Source organism: Tenrec ecaudatus, chromosome 4, assembly GCF_050624435.1.
Source record: "Tenrec ecaudatus isolate mTenEca1 chromosome 4, mTenEca1.hap1, whole genome shotgun sequence".
NCBI classification, from domain to species: domain Eukaryota; kingdom Metazoa; phylum Chordata; class Mammalia; order Afrosoricida; family Tenrecidae; genus Tenrec; species Tenrec ecaudatus.
This window is the reverse complement of record NC_134533.1, coordinates 12644701-12659703: the sequence shown is the minus strand read 5'-3', so window position 1 is coordinate 12659703 and position 15003 is coordinate 12644701. Positions and strand designations below refer to the sequence as shown.

Below are 15003 nucleotides of genomic sequence, written 5' to 3'. Positions count from 1 at the left end.
CTACCGACTCGCCGGCGCTGCAGCTTGGGGTGGGGGAGCGAGTAAGCGGAGGAAACGCGCGCCTTCAGAGGGTAAGAAGAGCTGCGAACGTGGCGGCAGGGCAGGCCGAGCCACGTGGTTGATCAGTCCTAAGATTACGGTACCACGGTACCGGGCGTGGTGGGAGGATATTTAAGGTAATGTGTGAGAAAGATCGGGCCTTAACTGGACGCAGGAGACGCGCATTCACTGGGCAGCGTGGTCCCAGCTCGGCGGGGCGCTGCTGCCCGCTCTGCACGGTCACCGTGCTCGCCGAAGCCTCCCTTTCCCCGGTGACCGCGGGGCTGGCTGCTCGGCGGACCGGACCGCAGATCCAAGCTGTAACGTGTCTGGTGACAGGTGGGCACTCAATCAGGAGGAGCGATTGCTGGGAATGCTCTTTCATTTCACGTCACTCAGCAACTCCTCCCAGCTCTGGGCGGGGAGGCTGGGGGTCCAGAGCCGAGCCCCGCCCAGGCCGCTCGACCCCCGACCCCACCCCACCCCCATCCCCCACCCCGAGCCTGGGCAGAGCCCCGGCAGGGCTTCGAGTTGTGAGGACGCCGTTGCTAGGCGCAGGTTGCTAGGCAACGCACTGTTGCTCCTGGCCGGGCCACCTCCCAGCGGGCCCAGCGTCTCTGGAGCGGCTTTAGGCTCTGGCAACCTCGACGCTTCCTGCGGCAGGTGAGGGCGGGGCACCGCGGTCTGGCCCAGGTGAGAAGCTGGGTTCCCGCGGGAAGCAGCGGCTGGGAGCACAAACCAGGGGACGCGGGCAAAGTCTGAGCTGGAATGACAAGAGTTCCCAGCGGGAGCTTGTCTGACTAAACTCTGAGGCAGAGTGGGGGGGGAGGGGGGCTAAGGGGTCAGGTGGGTCGGGCTCTGTCACCTGATGCCAGCGAGCCCCTCTCCCCTGGGTGTTGCTGTGGTGGCCCCACATGCTATAGCTCCAGCTCTCACAGCAGGTGGCCAGGTCTGTCCTCTCGAGGTGCCTGGGGGGGGTCCCCACCTTCATGCTTTTGGCTTCACCATGTGCACCCTCTAGCGACTCCTTAGGAGCCCTGATGTTGGAGCAGGTGACGCATGTTGGACCACAAACAGCAAGGTCGGCTGTTCGAAACCACCAGCCACTCTGGAGGAAAAAAGATGAGGCTCTCCACTCCCATTAGGAGTTTCAGTCTCTACCCCGTGCCATAGGGTCGCTCTGAGTCGGCATAGACTCCAGGGCAGTGACTGTGGATTTTGAGGTCTCCTTGCCCAGTGGGATAGGGCGCCCACTTCCACGGAGTGGGGATGACTCACCGGGAGCCCTGTGGAACAGAGAGGCAGTGCTCCACAGGGCTCCCTGGTGCTGTCAGTCTGTCTGTCCACGGAAACTGGCTGCCTCATTTCTCTCCGGGATCAGCTGGCGACCTTTCAGTTAGCAGCTGATGTTTAAGCCAGTGTATCACCATGTTCTCGGAAGAGTCAGTGATAGGGTGAAGGCAGCGGAGGTGACACAAGTAACCGGGTAACAAGTGTTTATGGGTATCTGTTCTCCCCTCAGTTTTGGGGGGGTAGGTGCAAACACTGAATTGGACAGGGTCATCCTTGTCCACTTGTCAGGGCCTGAGACAGGCAGGGGGGATGCAGAGGGGATGGGCCTTGTGCTGCCAGGCTGATGTGCTTTTGTGTTTTCTACCCAGCCCGCCCCCCCTCTGGGGGTCACCTTCCAGCATCATGATGGGGAAACTCCCTCTGGGGGTTGTCTCCCCTTATGTGAAGATGAGTTCGGGGGGCTGCTCAGACCCCTTGAAATTCTACGCCACCAGCTATTGCACAGCCTACGGTGAGGGCACCTTGGGGGCGGGGCCACTGACCCAAAGAACCTGGATAGGAGGAGAGGCCCTTCCTCCAAGAGCAACCCCTCACATTGAACGGAGTCCACCCCAGAGCCGCCCCCAAGGACTGTACTGTCAGGCTGGTCCCATGGCATTGCCCCTCCCCCAGAGTTCTGCCCTTGTGATTCTGACCCTGTCCCTGTCATTGGTTCCATTTCCTGCTGTCACAATCCCAGGGGAGGGGCTGTCACAGCCCCCCTCATCCTTGTCCTGCCCAGGGTTCTTCCCCCTTCCCCATCTCAGAACCCCCAGGTCCCTCCGGGGATGCTGGCCCGGTCGAGGGCCCCCTGTCTGCTCTCAGCCCTGCTGACCCTTGGTTCCCTTGTCCCCTGTCTCATCTCTGGCAGGTCGGGAGGATTTCCAGCCCAAGATGGGCACTCACAGAGGCACAGGCTACAAAACCAACTACCGGCCCCTGGTCTCATACCAACCCAGTCTGGACGCCCTGGACAACCCCGCCATGGGGTACGGGCTGGACGCCCCTGCTTGGTCTTGGCCCTCCAGGGTCTGAGCACTCGCTCAGGCCCAGCAGAGCTCCCCCAAACAAGTCCGGCTCCGTGGGGGGGGGCGGGCTCTGAGGCCTGCGGCATAGAGCCTGGTCTGCCCTAGGTCTGGGGCCCAGCCTCAGGCTATTGATCCTGGCCTGGACCTGAGGCTTCAGAAGAAGGATTTGGGGGTAGGGGGCACCCCTGAGGAGAGAGGGTAAAGCCCCTAAAGGACCAGGGCAGGTGTCCCTAGCTCCCGCTTGCCCTGTCCACCTCCCTCCAGAGAACAAGTCCAAAACGTCCTCCAGACCGTGACCAATCAGAGCTACCGCCCGCTAGAGGTGCCTGACGGCAAGGACCCGCTGCCCAGCAACATGTACCAGACCTGCTCTGGCTATGGACGGGAGAAGTCCAACACGGGGCCCTCCACCAAGGAGGTCAGCACAAGCCAGCCTTGGGGTGGGACCGGCGGGGACAGGGCTGAGATGGCCAGGTGTGGAGGGAGACCACTCCCCTTCATCACCTCTGTCCTTACTGGGCTGCTAACGGCAAGGTCAGCAATTTGAAACTTCCAGCAGGCTAGCTCCTCTGGAGAAAGGCCGGCTTTCCATTGCCGCGAAGAGTTAGCGGTCTCACAAGCCCACAGGGGGCAGTTCCACCCTGCCCTAGAGGGTAGCGATGAGCCGGCGTGGACTCAGTGGTGGCCGGTTAGGTTTGGTGTGGTTGTTCTCACCGTCACTCCCATCCCCAGCCCCACAGCCCTGTCTCTGTTCCCATCATCACCTCCCCTTCCGTTTCTATCCCTAACCCCATCGCCAGCCCCATCCATTCCCACAGTCAACATCCTCCCCCAACCTGGCACTGCCCATTGGCAGAGCCAAAGGAGCACTGGAGGGGGTTAGAGCGGGTCTTGCTCTGAGAGAAGCGTGACCCGGCATTGGAAACAGCAAGTGCAAAGGCCCTGAGGTGCGGCCGTGGCTGCCATAAAGAAGGGCAGCTGGAGTAGGGGTCCACCCCGAGGGCTGCAGGGTGCTGAGCAGATTTCTGTGTACCAGAGTTCTCTCCTGGGGTTCAGCGGGGGGGCTCTGTAGGTGTCAAGGGTGGAAGGGACTGCCATCCCTCACCTGCCCTCCTCCCTCCTCCTAGGTCCGGAAGGTCCATTTCGACACCCAGGATCACGGTGCCCACACCATCCCAGGGCTGGAGCCCAGGGAGGTGCCCCTGCTCCACCAGCAGCAGGGCAAAGGCTCCACGGAGTGGGAGAACTCCAGGCATGTGAGTGGGCGGGGCGACCCAGCCTCGGAATCCCGGCTGGGCAGAGAGGCCAGGGCCCTGGCTCACCTCAGGAGTCACCTCGGGGTGGACTCAGGACATCCCAGAAAAGGAGGACAAAGGAGTTGACATTTCCCAAAGAGCAGCCATGTGGTCATCCCTGACTTCCTTACATGTACTTTCAGACTCATCACTCAGCCCTTCCGAACTGGAACTGAACACCCCCCCCCTAGTTAATTTCTAAGTCTCTAAATGAGCCCTGGTGGCATGGTGGTGACACGTGTGGAAGGTCAGTGGTTCAAAACCACCAGCTGCTCCTCGGGAGAAAGATGAGGCTTTCTACTCCTGTAAAGAGTTACAGTCTCAGAAACCCACAGGGGTGGGGAAAGGAGACACTGGGGAGGCAGGGGGATCAGGGAGGTTACATTGTGGGTATTGTCATCCAGGACTCGCAAACTAAGTGTGTGTAGATTGTTGGATGGGAAACAGATTTGCTCCATAAACCCTCTCCCAAGTTACAATACAAACCCCAAACTCAAATGCACTGCTCTTGAGCCAACTCTGACTACAGGACAGGGTAGAACTGCCCCTGTGAGTTTCTGAGACTGTAACTCTTTATTTATTTAACAATTTATTGGGGCTCATACAATTCTTATCACAGTTCATACATATACATACATCAATTGTATAAAGCACATCTGTACAGAGACTGTAACTCTTGATGAAAGTCAAGAGCCTCGACTTTCTCCTTTGGAGCTGGCTGCTGGTTTCAAACTATGGACCTTGCAGTTAACAGCCCATTGAGTAACCCCTGTGCTGATGAGGCTCCTCAAGTCACAAAAAGCAAGTAAACACAACCTAAAACAAACGCAAATGAAACTAACTTAAACCCCTGTTTCCCCTGCTCCCTCTTTCCCTAGCCAGACACTCCAAGGCAGGGAGTGTTCATTCATCTTCGTTGTCCCCGCCTCTCCTCTTGGGTACCTCCCCCCTGCTCCTAGTTCTTGGGCTGGGGGGCAGGCGGGCAGGGGTGGGGGTGGGATTAGTGTGCAGCTCAGAGCACCGGTGTCTCAAGATCTGCCATTGCCACGGAACCCACTTGGGCCCTGGTCTCCCTTCTGTCCCCACCACCTGCCCCTCGGTGATTTAGGGCCCTCGCTTCATGACATCTGAGTATAACTCCAAGTATCTTAACGAGCCGCCCACCCAGCCAGGTATGTCCACACCCAGGCCTCCCTCCCACAGCACGTCTCTGCCTCCCCGGGGCTGGGGAGGGATTTGGGGTAGGGGGTAGTTGGAGCTGGAATAAAATCAAGAAGTTACCGGAGGCGGGGGGAGAAAGAAGGCATTCAGGTGGTTTAGGGGAGTGGTGTCCCCCAAGGCCACTCTGAGCCTTAGAACCCCTGATCCCACTGAGGCCCATTGAGTGGCCTCTCTGAAGCCTTCTCCTGACCCCACGCTGCCTTCTGCCCACTGGTCTGGGGCCCACGTTCCTGGTCTCCATGTCCTTGGCATCAAGTCACCCCCTACCCACTTGAAGCCCAGGCAGGGGCACCAGGAGGCCTGGGGACAGCACAGGATTTTTCTTTTGCAGATCTGTTACAGAAGAAATCAATTGGAGCCAAGGAGGAAACAGGCTTTACAGAAGAATCCACCAAGAACCCCATTGTCTTTAAGCCGCCCTCCCAGGCCCACCCTGGGAGCCCCGTAAGTCAGGCTGGGACCCATGTCCAGTGTGGTGTCCGGGGCTGTGCTCTAAGACACCGAGCTGCCCACCTCTGCTGATGTTGAGAATCCACAGAGCAGACCCTACACAGTCCAACCATTGCGGCAGGCACAGTTCAGGGACATTGATTCCTGTCCCCCAAAGACGCTCATCCAACCATTGGAGTTGGTCCTGTCAGTGTGATCCCATACAAACCCCCAAACAAGAGCCTCACTTCCATTGAGTGGATTCTGACTCCTAGAGACCCTCTAGGACAGGACAGTACTGTCCCTGTGGGTTTCTGAGACGGTCACTCTCTATGGGAGTAGAAAGCCTCGCCTTTCTCCCACGGAGCAGCTCGTGGTTTCAAACTGCTGTCCTTGCCGTTAGCAGCCCAAGGAGTAATCACCACGCCACCAGGGTTCCCTGATCCCGTACAGCTAGATTTTGAGTGCGCAGTGCCCAAGGCCTGCCGTCTTACTCAGCCAGGGGCATGATGGTGTGGCTTCAAGAAGACTTTGAGGCTCGTTTGGGTTTGAGGTGTAAGGATTCTCTTAGGGCATTCATTCCCAGGGCTCAGAAGCCTCTGTGAATCCAAAGAGTCTGGATTCCATGAGATCGTCAAATTAAAAAAACTTCCCCCTTTTGATCAGGATTCACCTATAAGATCTTTGATCCAAATGCTCAGTAATGGTGTGCTTCTGGCATTATATATATATATGAATATATATTAATAATGCTTATAATATGTATATATAATTTTATTTACCTATAATTAATATATATACCCTATGTACTCGAGTATAAGCTGACCTGAATACCAGCTAATTTTACCACAAAAGCTGCATTAAAAATGTTCTGAAAAAAACTTGGCTTATACATGGATATATAAGTTATATATTGCAGAATTTTTAATTAGAACCCAAGAGGAAAGATTGGTTGAATGGGTGGAACCCACTGTTTGGTTCCCCGCTCACTGGCCCACTTCTCATTTAAGAGATGAGGAGAACGAGGCCCGAAGAAGAGAAGGGGTGTAGACAAGGCTACTTGAGAGTTCAGATAAGACCCTTAGCCTGCCAGTTCCCTTCGGTGTCACACCATTCCCCTCTCCTTGCCCCAAGCCCTTCCCTTGCCTCAGTTTCCCCAATGTGTCCATTGGTACTGAGCCCTCCCGTGGATTGAGCAGATGGCTTCTGTTTGAAGGCTAATGGATAGAGAGGCTGGCTGTTCAAACCCACTCAGAGGTGGCATGGAAGAAAGGCCTGGTGTCCTATTTCCAACAAGATGACACCCTTGGGGTCACTGAGAGGCAGGAGAGGATGCAGCACATTTCCCCCCCTCCTCTGTTTCCAGCTGCAGTGGGGCCTGGAGGCAGAGCTGGTGGGTGGGTGGGTGGGGGTAAGGGAAGTTGGAGGCTCATTGCGTCAAGCTGCCTGGCTGACATTCCCGTTTCTTGCAGACTCTTCTCCCTAGCAGGAGCGTTACCAGGTCAGACTTCCTTCCCATGACCCACGCTCACGTAAGTTAGGGCCGGAGGTCCTGCTATAGGGGAAACTAGCCTACGGCCATGGGGGCGGCCACATACTGGTGCCAACTGCCTCTTTGCCTCTGTCCAGGGAGATGAGCTGCTGCCCGGGCTGGCCAGAAGCGCTCAGCGAGAAACGGGCTTCAGCCGGGTGAACGAGAGGTTCCTGAGCTCCAGAGTGAGTGGTCGTGGAGGTCTTCCCCAGGGAAGGGACCACTCAGAGCAGAGGTGTCGGTGGTGGGGGTGGGATTAGAAGTCAGCTCTTTGGAGACAGGGAAGCAGCCCACCCCCCACCCCCAACAGAGGACCTCCGGGGACCTGGACAGCTGAGATCTGTTCTGAATTAGTACCATGGGCCGCAGACCAAAGGCCTGGCAGGTCACAGCCCCTCCGGGGATTGTGGATGAAAGGCTTGGTGCTCAAGAGCCCTAGGAGGTGCAGTTCCACTGTGACCCACTTGGGGTCGCCCGCCAAGAGTCAGAGTCAACTCCATGGGCTGGTTTGGTTTAATGGGACGGGAAGGACCAGGGGAAATGGGGCCGTGTGTCTCTGTCCATCCTCCACCCTTGCTGTGCCCCCCCACCACCCGCACCACCTCTCTCGTGGCTCTGCACCCTGCAGGGGCCCCCGGCCAGCCCAGAGCTGGGCAGCATGACCCACTGCCAGTTTCAGCCACCGCAGCGGATGCAGCAGCAAAGCAACCTTGCCATGCTGGGCCGGGAGTCCGTGGGGAACAAGGTGAGGAAGGCCCAGTGTCCCCACCCCCACCCTGATCCCCTGACCTCCTCCCCACTCTCCTGGCAGGCCTGACAACTTACCCCCAACCCCCCACCCCAACCCCAACCTCTGGTGCAGGAGCCCTCAGGGTACAGTCTGAACAACCCCAGCTATGTCCGGAGGGAAGACCCCGACCGGGATAACCGGTACCTGACCACCTACAACCAAAGGTGAGCCTCCTTCCCTGGCCCCCAACCTGACACCCATTTTACAGTCAGGAAGGCTGAGGCTAGGACAGGTGCAGTGATGAGCTTACTGTCTGGTGGAAGAGACCAGACTATGTCTGAGGGGATTCTTCCAGAAGCTGAGCAATCCTCAGAGAGCGGAGTAGAACTCACTGCCCCTGTGGGTTTCTGAGACTTAAATCTTTACGGGAGTAGACAGCCTCCTCTTCCTCCTGCCCGTCGGATGGTGGGTTTGAGCCGGCAATGTAGTAAGTCACACACTAAGCCCCCAGAGTTCCTTTCTGCTCCACTCAGTCCTTTAAAGCCTGGAGTGAAACCCAGCTGGGGAGGAGGGTGAGGGACAGCAGGCCGAGCGGGTTAGCCAAGTGCAGGAGGGCTGAGGCCCAGCTAAGCAGAGGGACGGACAAACAGGGCTGGGACAGGAGGTCTGGGATTGAAGGCGGGTCAGAGAGACGTGTGTCCCTGGTGTGGCCGGATGTGCACTTTTTGAATCTGTCCTGGGGGTGAGGACAGTGGCAGGGAGGCTGGTCAGGAGGCTACAGTGGGCTCTATCAGAGACCATCAGTGAGATGGAGCCCGTCCCCTCTCGTCCCCCCTCCCACCGCCACCACAGCACACGGCAACCTCTGTCCTAACCTGCTCCAGGTTCTTCGAGAACATTCCTAAGGGTCTAGACCGGGAAGGTTGGACTCGAGGTGGCATCCAACCCCAGAAGCCGGGAGGTTACGCGCTCAACCATCCGGTCCCCCGTGGGGAGCCCACGCCCACTCCCACGGAGAGCCTGCAAGGCCTGCACCCACACGTGGGAAGGTAGCGGCCCAGTCCCTCCTCCCCTCCAGGTCTAGCATCAGGTCCTGCTGCTTGTCCATCTGTTTGTCTCCTCTGCTCCAGTCCTCCAGGGCAGGGGCTACACCTGCCTCCCTCTTCCCTGCCTCACCTCCCTCCTCCTCCTCTTCTCTCCATCCCCCCTCCTCCCCCCTCCTCCCACTTCCTTCCTCACACCCCCTCCTCCCCTTCTTCCTCACCTCTCCATCCTCTTTCCGTCCTTCCTCCCCTGGACTCTCCCCCTCATCCCCAGGGACCTAGGCTGCGGCTAGCCGAGCCTGCCGGGAAGGTGGAACCAGAGATGAATGGGCTGTGGTTCCACCTCATTGATGACTCCTCTCTGCTCAAACCAATCCCACAAAGTTGACATTGACAGAGAAATAGCCCAGAGCTGGCGGCAGGCCTGTCTGTGTCTCGGCCAGCAGCTGACTGGGAGGGACTGCCGAGATAAGGGGCAGGCCACCCTCTACCCCACCTGTGGGCATCCTTCCCTCCCTCATCCATGCCTCCTCCCTCTCCTGCAGAACCCTGACCCACACGGACCCCTTCTACCAGAGCACCCCTCACAGCAGTCGCTTCACCCCTCCCAGGTGAGCTGAGGCCTAGGTAAGGGGACCTGGAGACCGGAAGCTGCTCCCCATGTGGGTTGGGGTGGGGCATGGTGGGCCAGCCCTACCTTCCATGCCCTGGGTCAAGCTGCCCCTGTCCCCAGGGCCCAGCCCCAGGATGCAGGGTCAGAACACAGCACCACCCTAGAGTCCCTAAGCCTCTTCTCTGTTCCCCACAGGTTTGCCGCCCCAACTGGACAGGAGCCAGGCTATTGACCCTCTGTCCCCATAGCCACCACCTCACCCCACCCTCACCCCACACAGCTACTTTCCTAATGAAATAAAGAGCAGCAAGCCAAGGGCGCTGGACGTGTTGGTCAGGGAGGTGGGGGAGGCCAGCACCCTGGCTCACTTAGGGACCCAGGACTGATAGAGAATGTCCTGGGCCAGGGCGGTGAGGGGCACCCAGGGAGGGCAGGAGGGGGAGAGGAGGTGGCAAGGGCAGGTGGGTATAGGGTTGTGTCTCTAAGCCTCAGTAGCCTGGTCTATAAATTGGGGGTGGGGGACATCTATGTTAGTCCAGGTAGACTAGAGAAACAAATTCATAGACACTCATATGTGTGTAAGAGAGAACTTTATATAAGAGAGCAATTGTACATTAAGAAAATATCCCAGCCCAGTCCAGATCAAGTCCACAAGTCTGATATTATCCCATATGTCTATACTAGGCCATAAATTCCTCTTTAGACTCACACAGCCATGTAATGATGCCAAATGCAGGATGATCACAGGCCAGTGGGTGGAAAGTCTTGTGGATCCTGTGGTAGTGGAAGCATCTTAGTATTGGCATGGGTCTCCACGTGGCTCCTTTAGCTCCAGGGTTCTGGCTCTATCCATGTGTCTTGTCATCATGGATGTCTCGAAGGGAGGTGGGTGTATCTGGCCTCCAGTGAGCTATTTATCTCCATGGCACCTCCAAATGAGGTCATCAAGCTGCAACCTGATTGGCAGGCTAAGCCCCACCCCTTCACTCTTAATCGTATCAAACTGACAACACATTATGTAAGAACCTCAGCATCCCTATACATTAGAGGTGGGATTCAGGCAGGACAGAGGACATAATGTCCTTCTTTACAAAACAAATTTTTAAAAATTGAGAATCGGGGGAAAGTTTACAGAGCAGATCATCTGTCAGACGTCCAACAATCCCCACACATTTTGTGTCAGCACGTTCATCACAAGCCCCTCAGTGGGCCAGCACTTAAGCTACTTCCTCCCCGTGTCTCTGCATTCCATCTCTGCTTTCGGGACCCTCTGAACTCCTTCCTGGGGTAAACGCTGCCTGATGATGTTCTCACAGGAGTCGGAGTTCAGTTCCAGCTCTTAAGGGTGACAAAGGGCCAAAGTCTTAGGGGGCCCCTAAGGGACCCCTTTTGGAGCAGTTGCTGGGCATCGCCGGGCACCATCTAGTTCTTCTGGTCTCAGGGATGCTGAGACTGACTGAGTCACGGAGTCACCTTTCCACGTGTCTTCGATTTTTCCCCACTCTACTTCCCTCTAGATGGGGAGAGACCAGTATTTACACCTTACGGGGCCGCTCGCGAGCTTTGAGGACCCCAGTCGCTACTCACCGAAGTAGGATGTAGATCATTGTCCTCTCGGACGATGTTGTGCCAGTTGACCTTGGTGTCTCTGAGCCTATAGCCCTGATTCCCTCAGGGTGTCAGGCAGTGTCTAAGATGTTTTCCTAACTTGGCGGCCTGCAGGCCCCCCTGGCTTTCTGGGCATCTCTGCAGTAAGCCTGCATGTAGGTGTGACCCTGGGACCCTCTGCGTCTCACACTGCATGAAAAGGGAAGAGAAGGGCGCTCTACCTCGGGAGAGTCTGTGACGGCCACCTGGACACAGAGGGTCAGGGCTCACAGAAACCGGGGCCCCTTCCCACCAGCCAAGACCATCAGAGGGGGCCCCCTCTGGGAGCACTAAGTGGACACCCACGTGGCACAGTCAAGGGTTCTCCTCCAGCCACCCCGGCTGCCAGGTGCAGTCCAGGCTGTCTCGGGTGTCTTTCAACATGCCCCCCCAAACCCACTGTCCATGGTTGTCAAGCCAGTCCTGACTTGTGGCTTCCCTGTGGGACAGACTAGAACTGCCCATAGGGTTTCTGAGGCTGTAGGTCTTAAAAGACACAGATGCCACCTCTTGCTTCCATGGAGCAGCTGGTGGGTTTAAACCACCGACCTTCTGGCTAGCAGCTGAGAGCTCCATCACTATGCCTCCACGACTTACTTTTGTGCCACCTGTACCCCCCAGCTAGGCAACTACAGGTGACCCCGCTAGCACCAGCCATTGGTGTAAGTGAGGCATGTGGACCCCAAGAGGGTGCCACACTCATCCAAGGTCACGCAGAGAGGGCAGTCTCCGGGCCCCAGGCTAGGGAAATCTGCAGGCTGGCTCAGCACAAGGGGACAGGCTCGGCTCCCTCTGGCAGCATTTGCACCCCACCCCGCCTCCACTCTGTTCTTCAGGGGGACCTGCGGGGGGGGGAGGGGGAGGACTCTGCCAGGGCGGGGCCTGGCTGTCCCCATACGGACAGGAGCAGCGGGTGGAGGGCTGTCCCTGGGCTGGCTGGGGCTCCAGGTGGAATGTGGGCGACTCCAGCTGGTCCCAGCATTTGGGGACGGGGGCGGGCGCCGGGGGTACACAGTGTCTTTCAGTTAGAAACCCAGCTAGACTCAGGACTTCTTGGCAGCCCCCACCCAGAGCCTCACAGGCTGCTGGTGGGAGCCTGGTGGTCCGTTGCTGTGACATGGGGGCCTGGCTGTGGTGAGGTGGGGTGCACATCTGCACATGGGCAGATACACACACACAGACCAACAGAGAAGGACACACCCAGGCCCATGACCACAGGCCCCCATACATTCACACACAGAGAAACACCACACAGATCGGCAGGCCACCAACACGTGTGTGCACGCACACACACACACACACATACACACAGGTGCACAGAGAAGGGACCTGGGGTGGGGGGTGTAGCCCCACCCCTGCACCTCTCTATTGCCCCTGCCCTCTGGGAGTGTCCTTTACGGCTCATGTTCCCTGCTCCCCGATAATACTGAGATCCGGTGTCAGCCACCGGAGCCTGTGACCCCCTCCCTCTGGCGCCAGCCCGGCTCTTGTGGCTCTGGACCTGGGTTTCAGGACATCTGAGCTGTGCCCAGAAGGGTGACCCCGGATCTAAGCTGCAGACCCTGTTGGTGGAGACTACTACTCACCCTTGCCTTGTCCCCTGCTACACCCAGAGCAGGGGCCTGCAGGCTTGGCGGCCCAGGGCTGCGGTGGCAGGAGGCCAGTGGAGGGGAGCTGGGGCAGGGTTCGAGACCCTCTGCTGGTACAGGCACTGACCTGTTCTCATGCCATGCAGTCGGCCAGGGTGAGCTTGGTGCCCAGAGCTGACACTGTCCCCATAGCTTCCCAATTCCTATCTTGCCCCTAGTTAGTTAGGGCGGGCTTCCTGGAGGAGGTGTGGGCTGGACTTTGGATGCAGTGGGCCAGGGAGGCACTGTTGGAGGCAAGCTGAGTTGGGGGGGCACATGTTCCCGGTGGAAAAGGGGGCTGGCTGGCCAGACCATGCGGGGGAGGGGTGGGAGGCCACATCAGGGGGTCAGGCTAAGGAGTCCTTTGTCCCTCTGCTCAATGACAAGACTCAACACAGGCAGACACCATGCTTGTCTGAGTCACAGCTGAAGCTCCAAAGCCCAGGACGGTGGAGGGGGACAGTGACAGCTACACAGCATCCATCATGAGTCAGTGAGTAAATGAATGACTAAACACACCAGCTATGGACTTTCAAACGTCACCCACCCAGACCCAGGGCACCAGTCACCCAGGTCCTGGCATCTGCACAGCCTGGCACCTGAGACCCTGCCATGGCCCTCAGAACCTCGGGACGTAGTCGGACAGCAGCCAGGCTGCTGGGAAGCAGGAACTCAGCAGGAGAGTCTATCTTTCAGGGTGGCCTTTGCCTCACCACCCTCCCATTTGGAGCTGGTAAATGAGTGAGGTGGTCCTACTTTTCAGGGTCTTGAAATCGACATGGTGTCCAGAAGTTCCTGGGGAGCTCCCCCTGTTGGGACAAGCAGAGACTGACTTCAAAATCAATGGCTCTGGCCGCTAGCCCCATCTGTCTCTAGCCCAGCCCTCTCCTCTCCTGGCCCCCTCTGTATGCAGCGTGTACCAGTGATGGAGTGAGATTGTCTGGGTTCTAGCTCAGGCTCTGCAATCTGGGGGCCTGGGAGCAGGTCCCTTGAGGGTTTTGAAGTTCAGTTCATAGCAGTCCCTACCTTGCAGGGAGTTACTTTGAGGTCTAAGGTGTCCCTGACCCAAGCCATGCCATTTCCAATCGCTTCACGTGCCTGTGAAAGTCGGATGATGAACAGGTAGGACCGAAGAAGCCTCTCCGCGTTGGAAAGATTCGAACGACAGCAAATGTTGGACGCCCCGTGGGCTGCTTGAAGAACAAACCCATCTGTCCTGGAGAAAGTCCCGCCAGAGCGCCCCTGAGGAGGGAGGACGGCCATGCTTCGTCTCACGCACTTTGTCAGGACGTGCGGTCAGGAGAGAGCGGTCCCTGGAGGAGGACGTCGTGCTTGGCAGAGTGAAGGGGCCGCGTGAAAGAGGAAGGCCCTCGGGGAGATGGATGGACATAGTGGCCGCAGCCTTGGGCTCAGGCATGGGATGAATTGTGAGGATGGCAGGATGGTGCAGGACCAGGCAGTACTTCGTTCTGTGGTGCGCGGGGTCAGCCCCAACTCGAAGGCCCCTGGCAACCCAGCACCTGGCAGAGGCACGCCGCACACACACCAGGCCTGCTCTGAGGCTAAAGCCGGGCGAACGGAGGCCCAGAGAGGGCTTGGCACGAGACCAGAGTCACACAGGGGACAGTCCTCCTCCTGCTTGGCCCTGACTGGCCCCCCCTTGAGTCCCTCCTCTGGACGAAGTCCTGCTGCTACAACACGGACGAACCTTGAAAACACCAAGCAGAGCCCCAAATCAGCCAATCCCCACAGGACAGACACTACACAATCTTATAGGAAATAAGCAAATGCATAGAAAGCAAAGGGTCTTAGTGATGGGTGGCGTCGTGGTTACGCATTGGGCTACTAACCCCAAGGCCAGCAGTTCGAAACCACCAGCAGCTCTGAGGGAGAAAGATGAGGTTTTCCAGTCTTGTAAAGAGTGACTGTGTATGTCTGGGTAGACTAGAGAAACAAATCCATGGACACACACGTGTATAAGAAAGAGATTTATATATAAGAGCAGTTGAACATCGAGAAAACATCCCTGCCCAGCCCCGTCCAGATCAAGTCCATAAGTAACCCATATTTCCAATATCAATCTATAAAGTCCTCTTCAGACTCACAAAATACATGCAATGACGCCAAATGCAGACGATCACAGCCCGGTGGGTAGAAAGTCTTTGGATCCAGTGTCATTGGAAACATCTCGCTCTGGCAGGGGTCTCTCTGTGGCTTCTCTGGCTTCCAAGGTCTGGTTGCATCCATGTGGCTTGTCTTCTGCAATGTCTCCCAGGAAGTAGCTGAGAGAGAGAGAGGTGTCTTCCACCTCCAAGGAGTAAGTACTGGATTTCCCAGAATTCTCAGGAAAAGGCCATGCCCACACAGAAGTCTCATTGGCTATCTCCAGATTGACAGCCTAGACTCCACCCCCTACACTCATAATCCTTAAATTGACACCAGATCAGGTGATTGCCACAGGGAGCGT

The 15003-nt window shown here is 57.5% G+C and overlaps 1 protein-coding gene across 1 annotated transcript; it reads left to right on the top strand.

Annotated features, from left to right (window-relative positions):
• Nucleotides 1-1734: 1734 nt before the first annotated feature.
• Nucleotides 1735-9493, top strand: SAXO4 (stabilizer of axonemal microtubules 4). Its single transcript, XM_075547556.1, has 13 exons — nucleotides 1735-1843; nucleotides 2243-2360; nucleotides 2664-2817; nucleotides 3527-3655; nucleotides 4803-4866; nucleotides 5247-5359; nucleotides 6817-6876; nucleotides 6974-7060; nucleotides 7504-7620; nucleotides 7738-7829; nucleotides 8490-8654; nucleotides 9194-9259; nucleotides 9457-9493. The coding sequence occupies exons 1-13, from the start codon at nucleotides 1735-1737 to the stop codon at nucleotides 9491-9493; spliced, it is 1311 nt and encodes a 436-aa protein (XP_075403671.1).
• Nucleotides 9494-15003: the final 5510 nt, after the last annotated feature.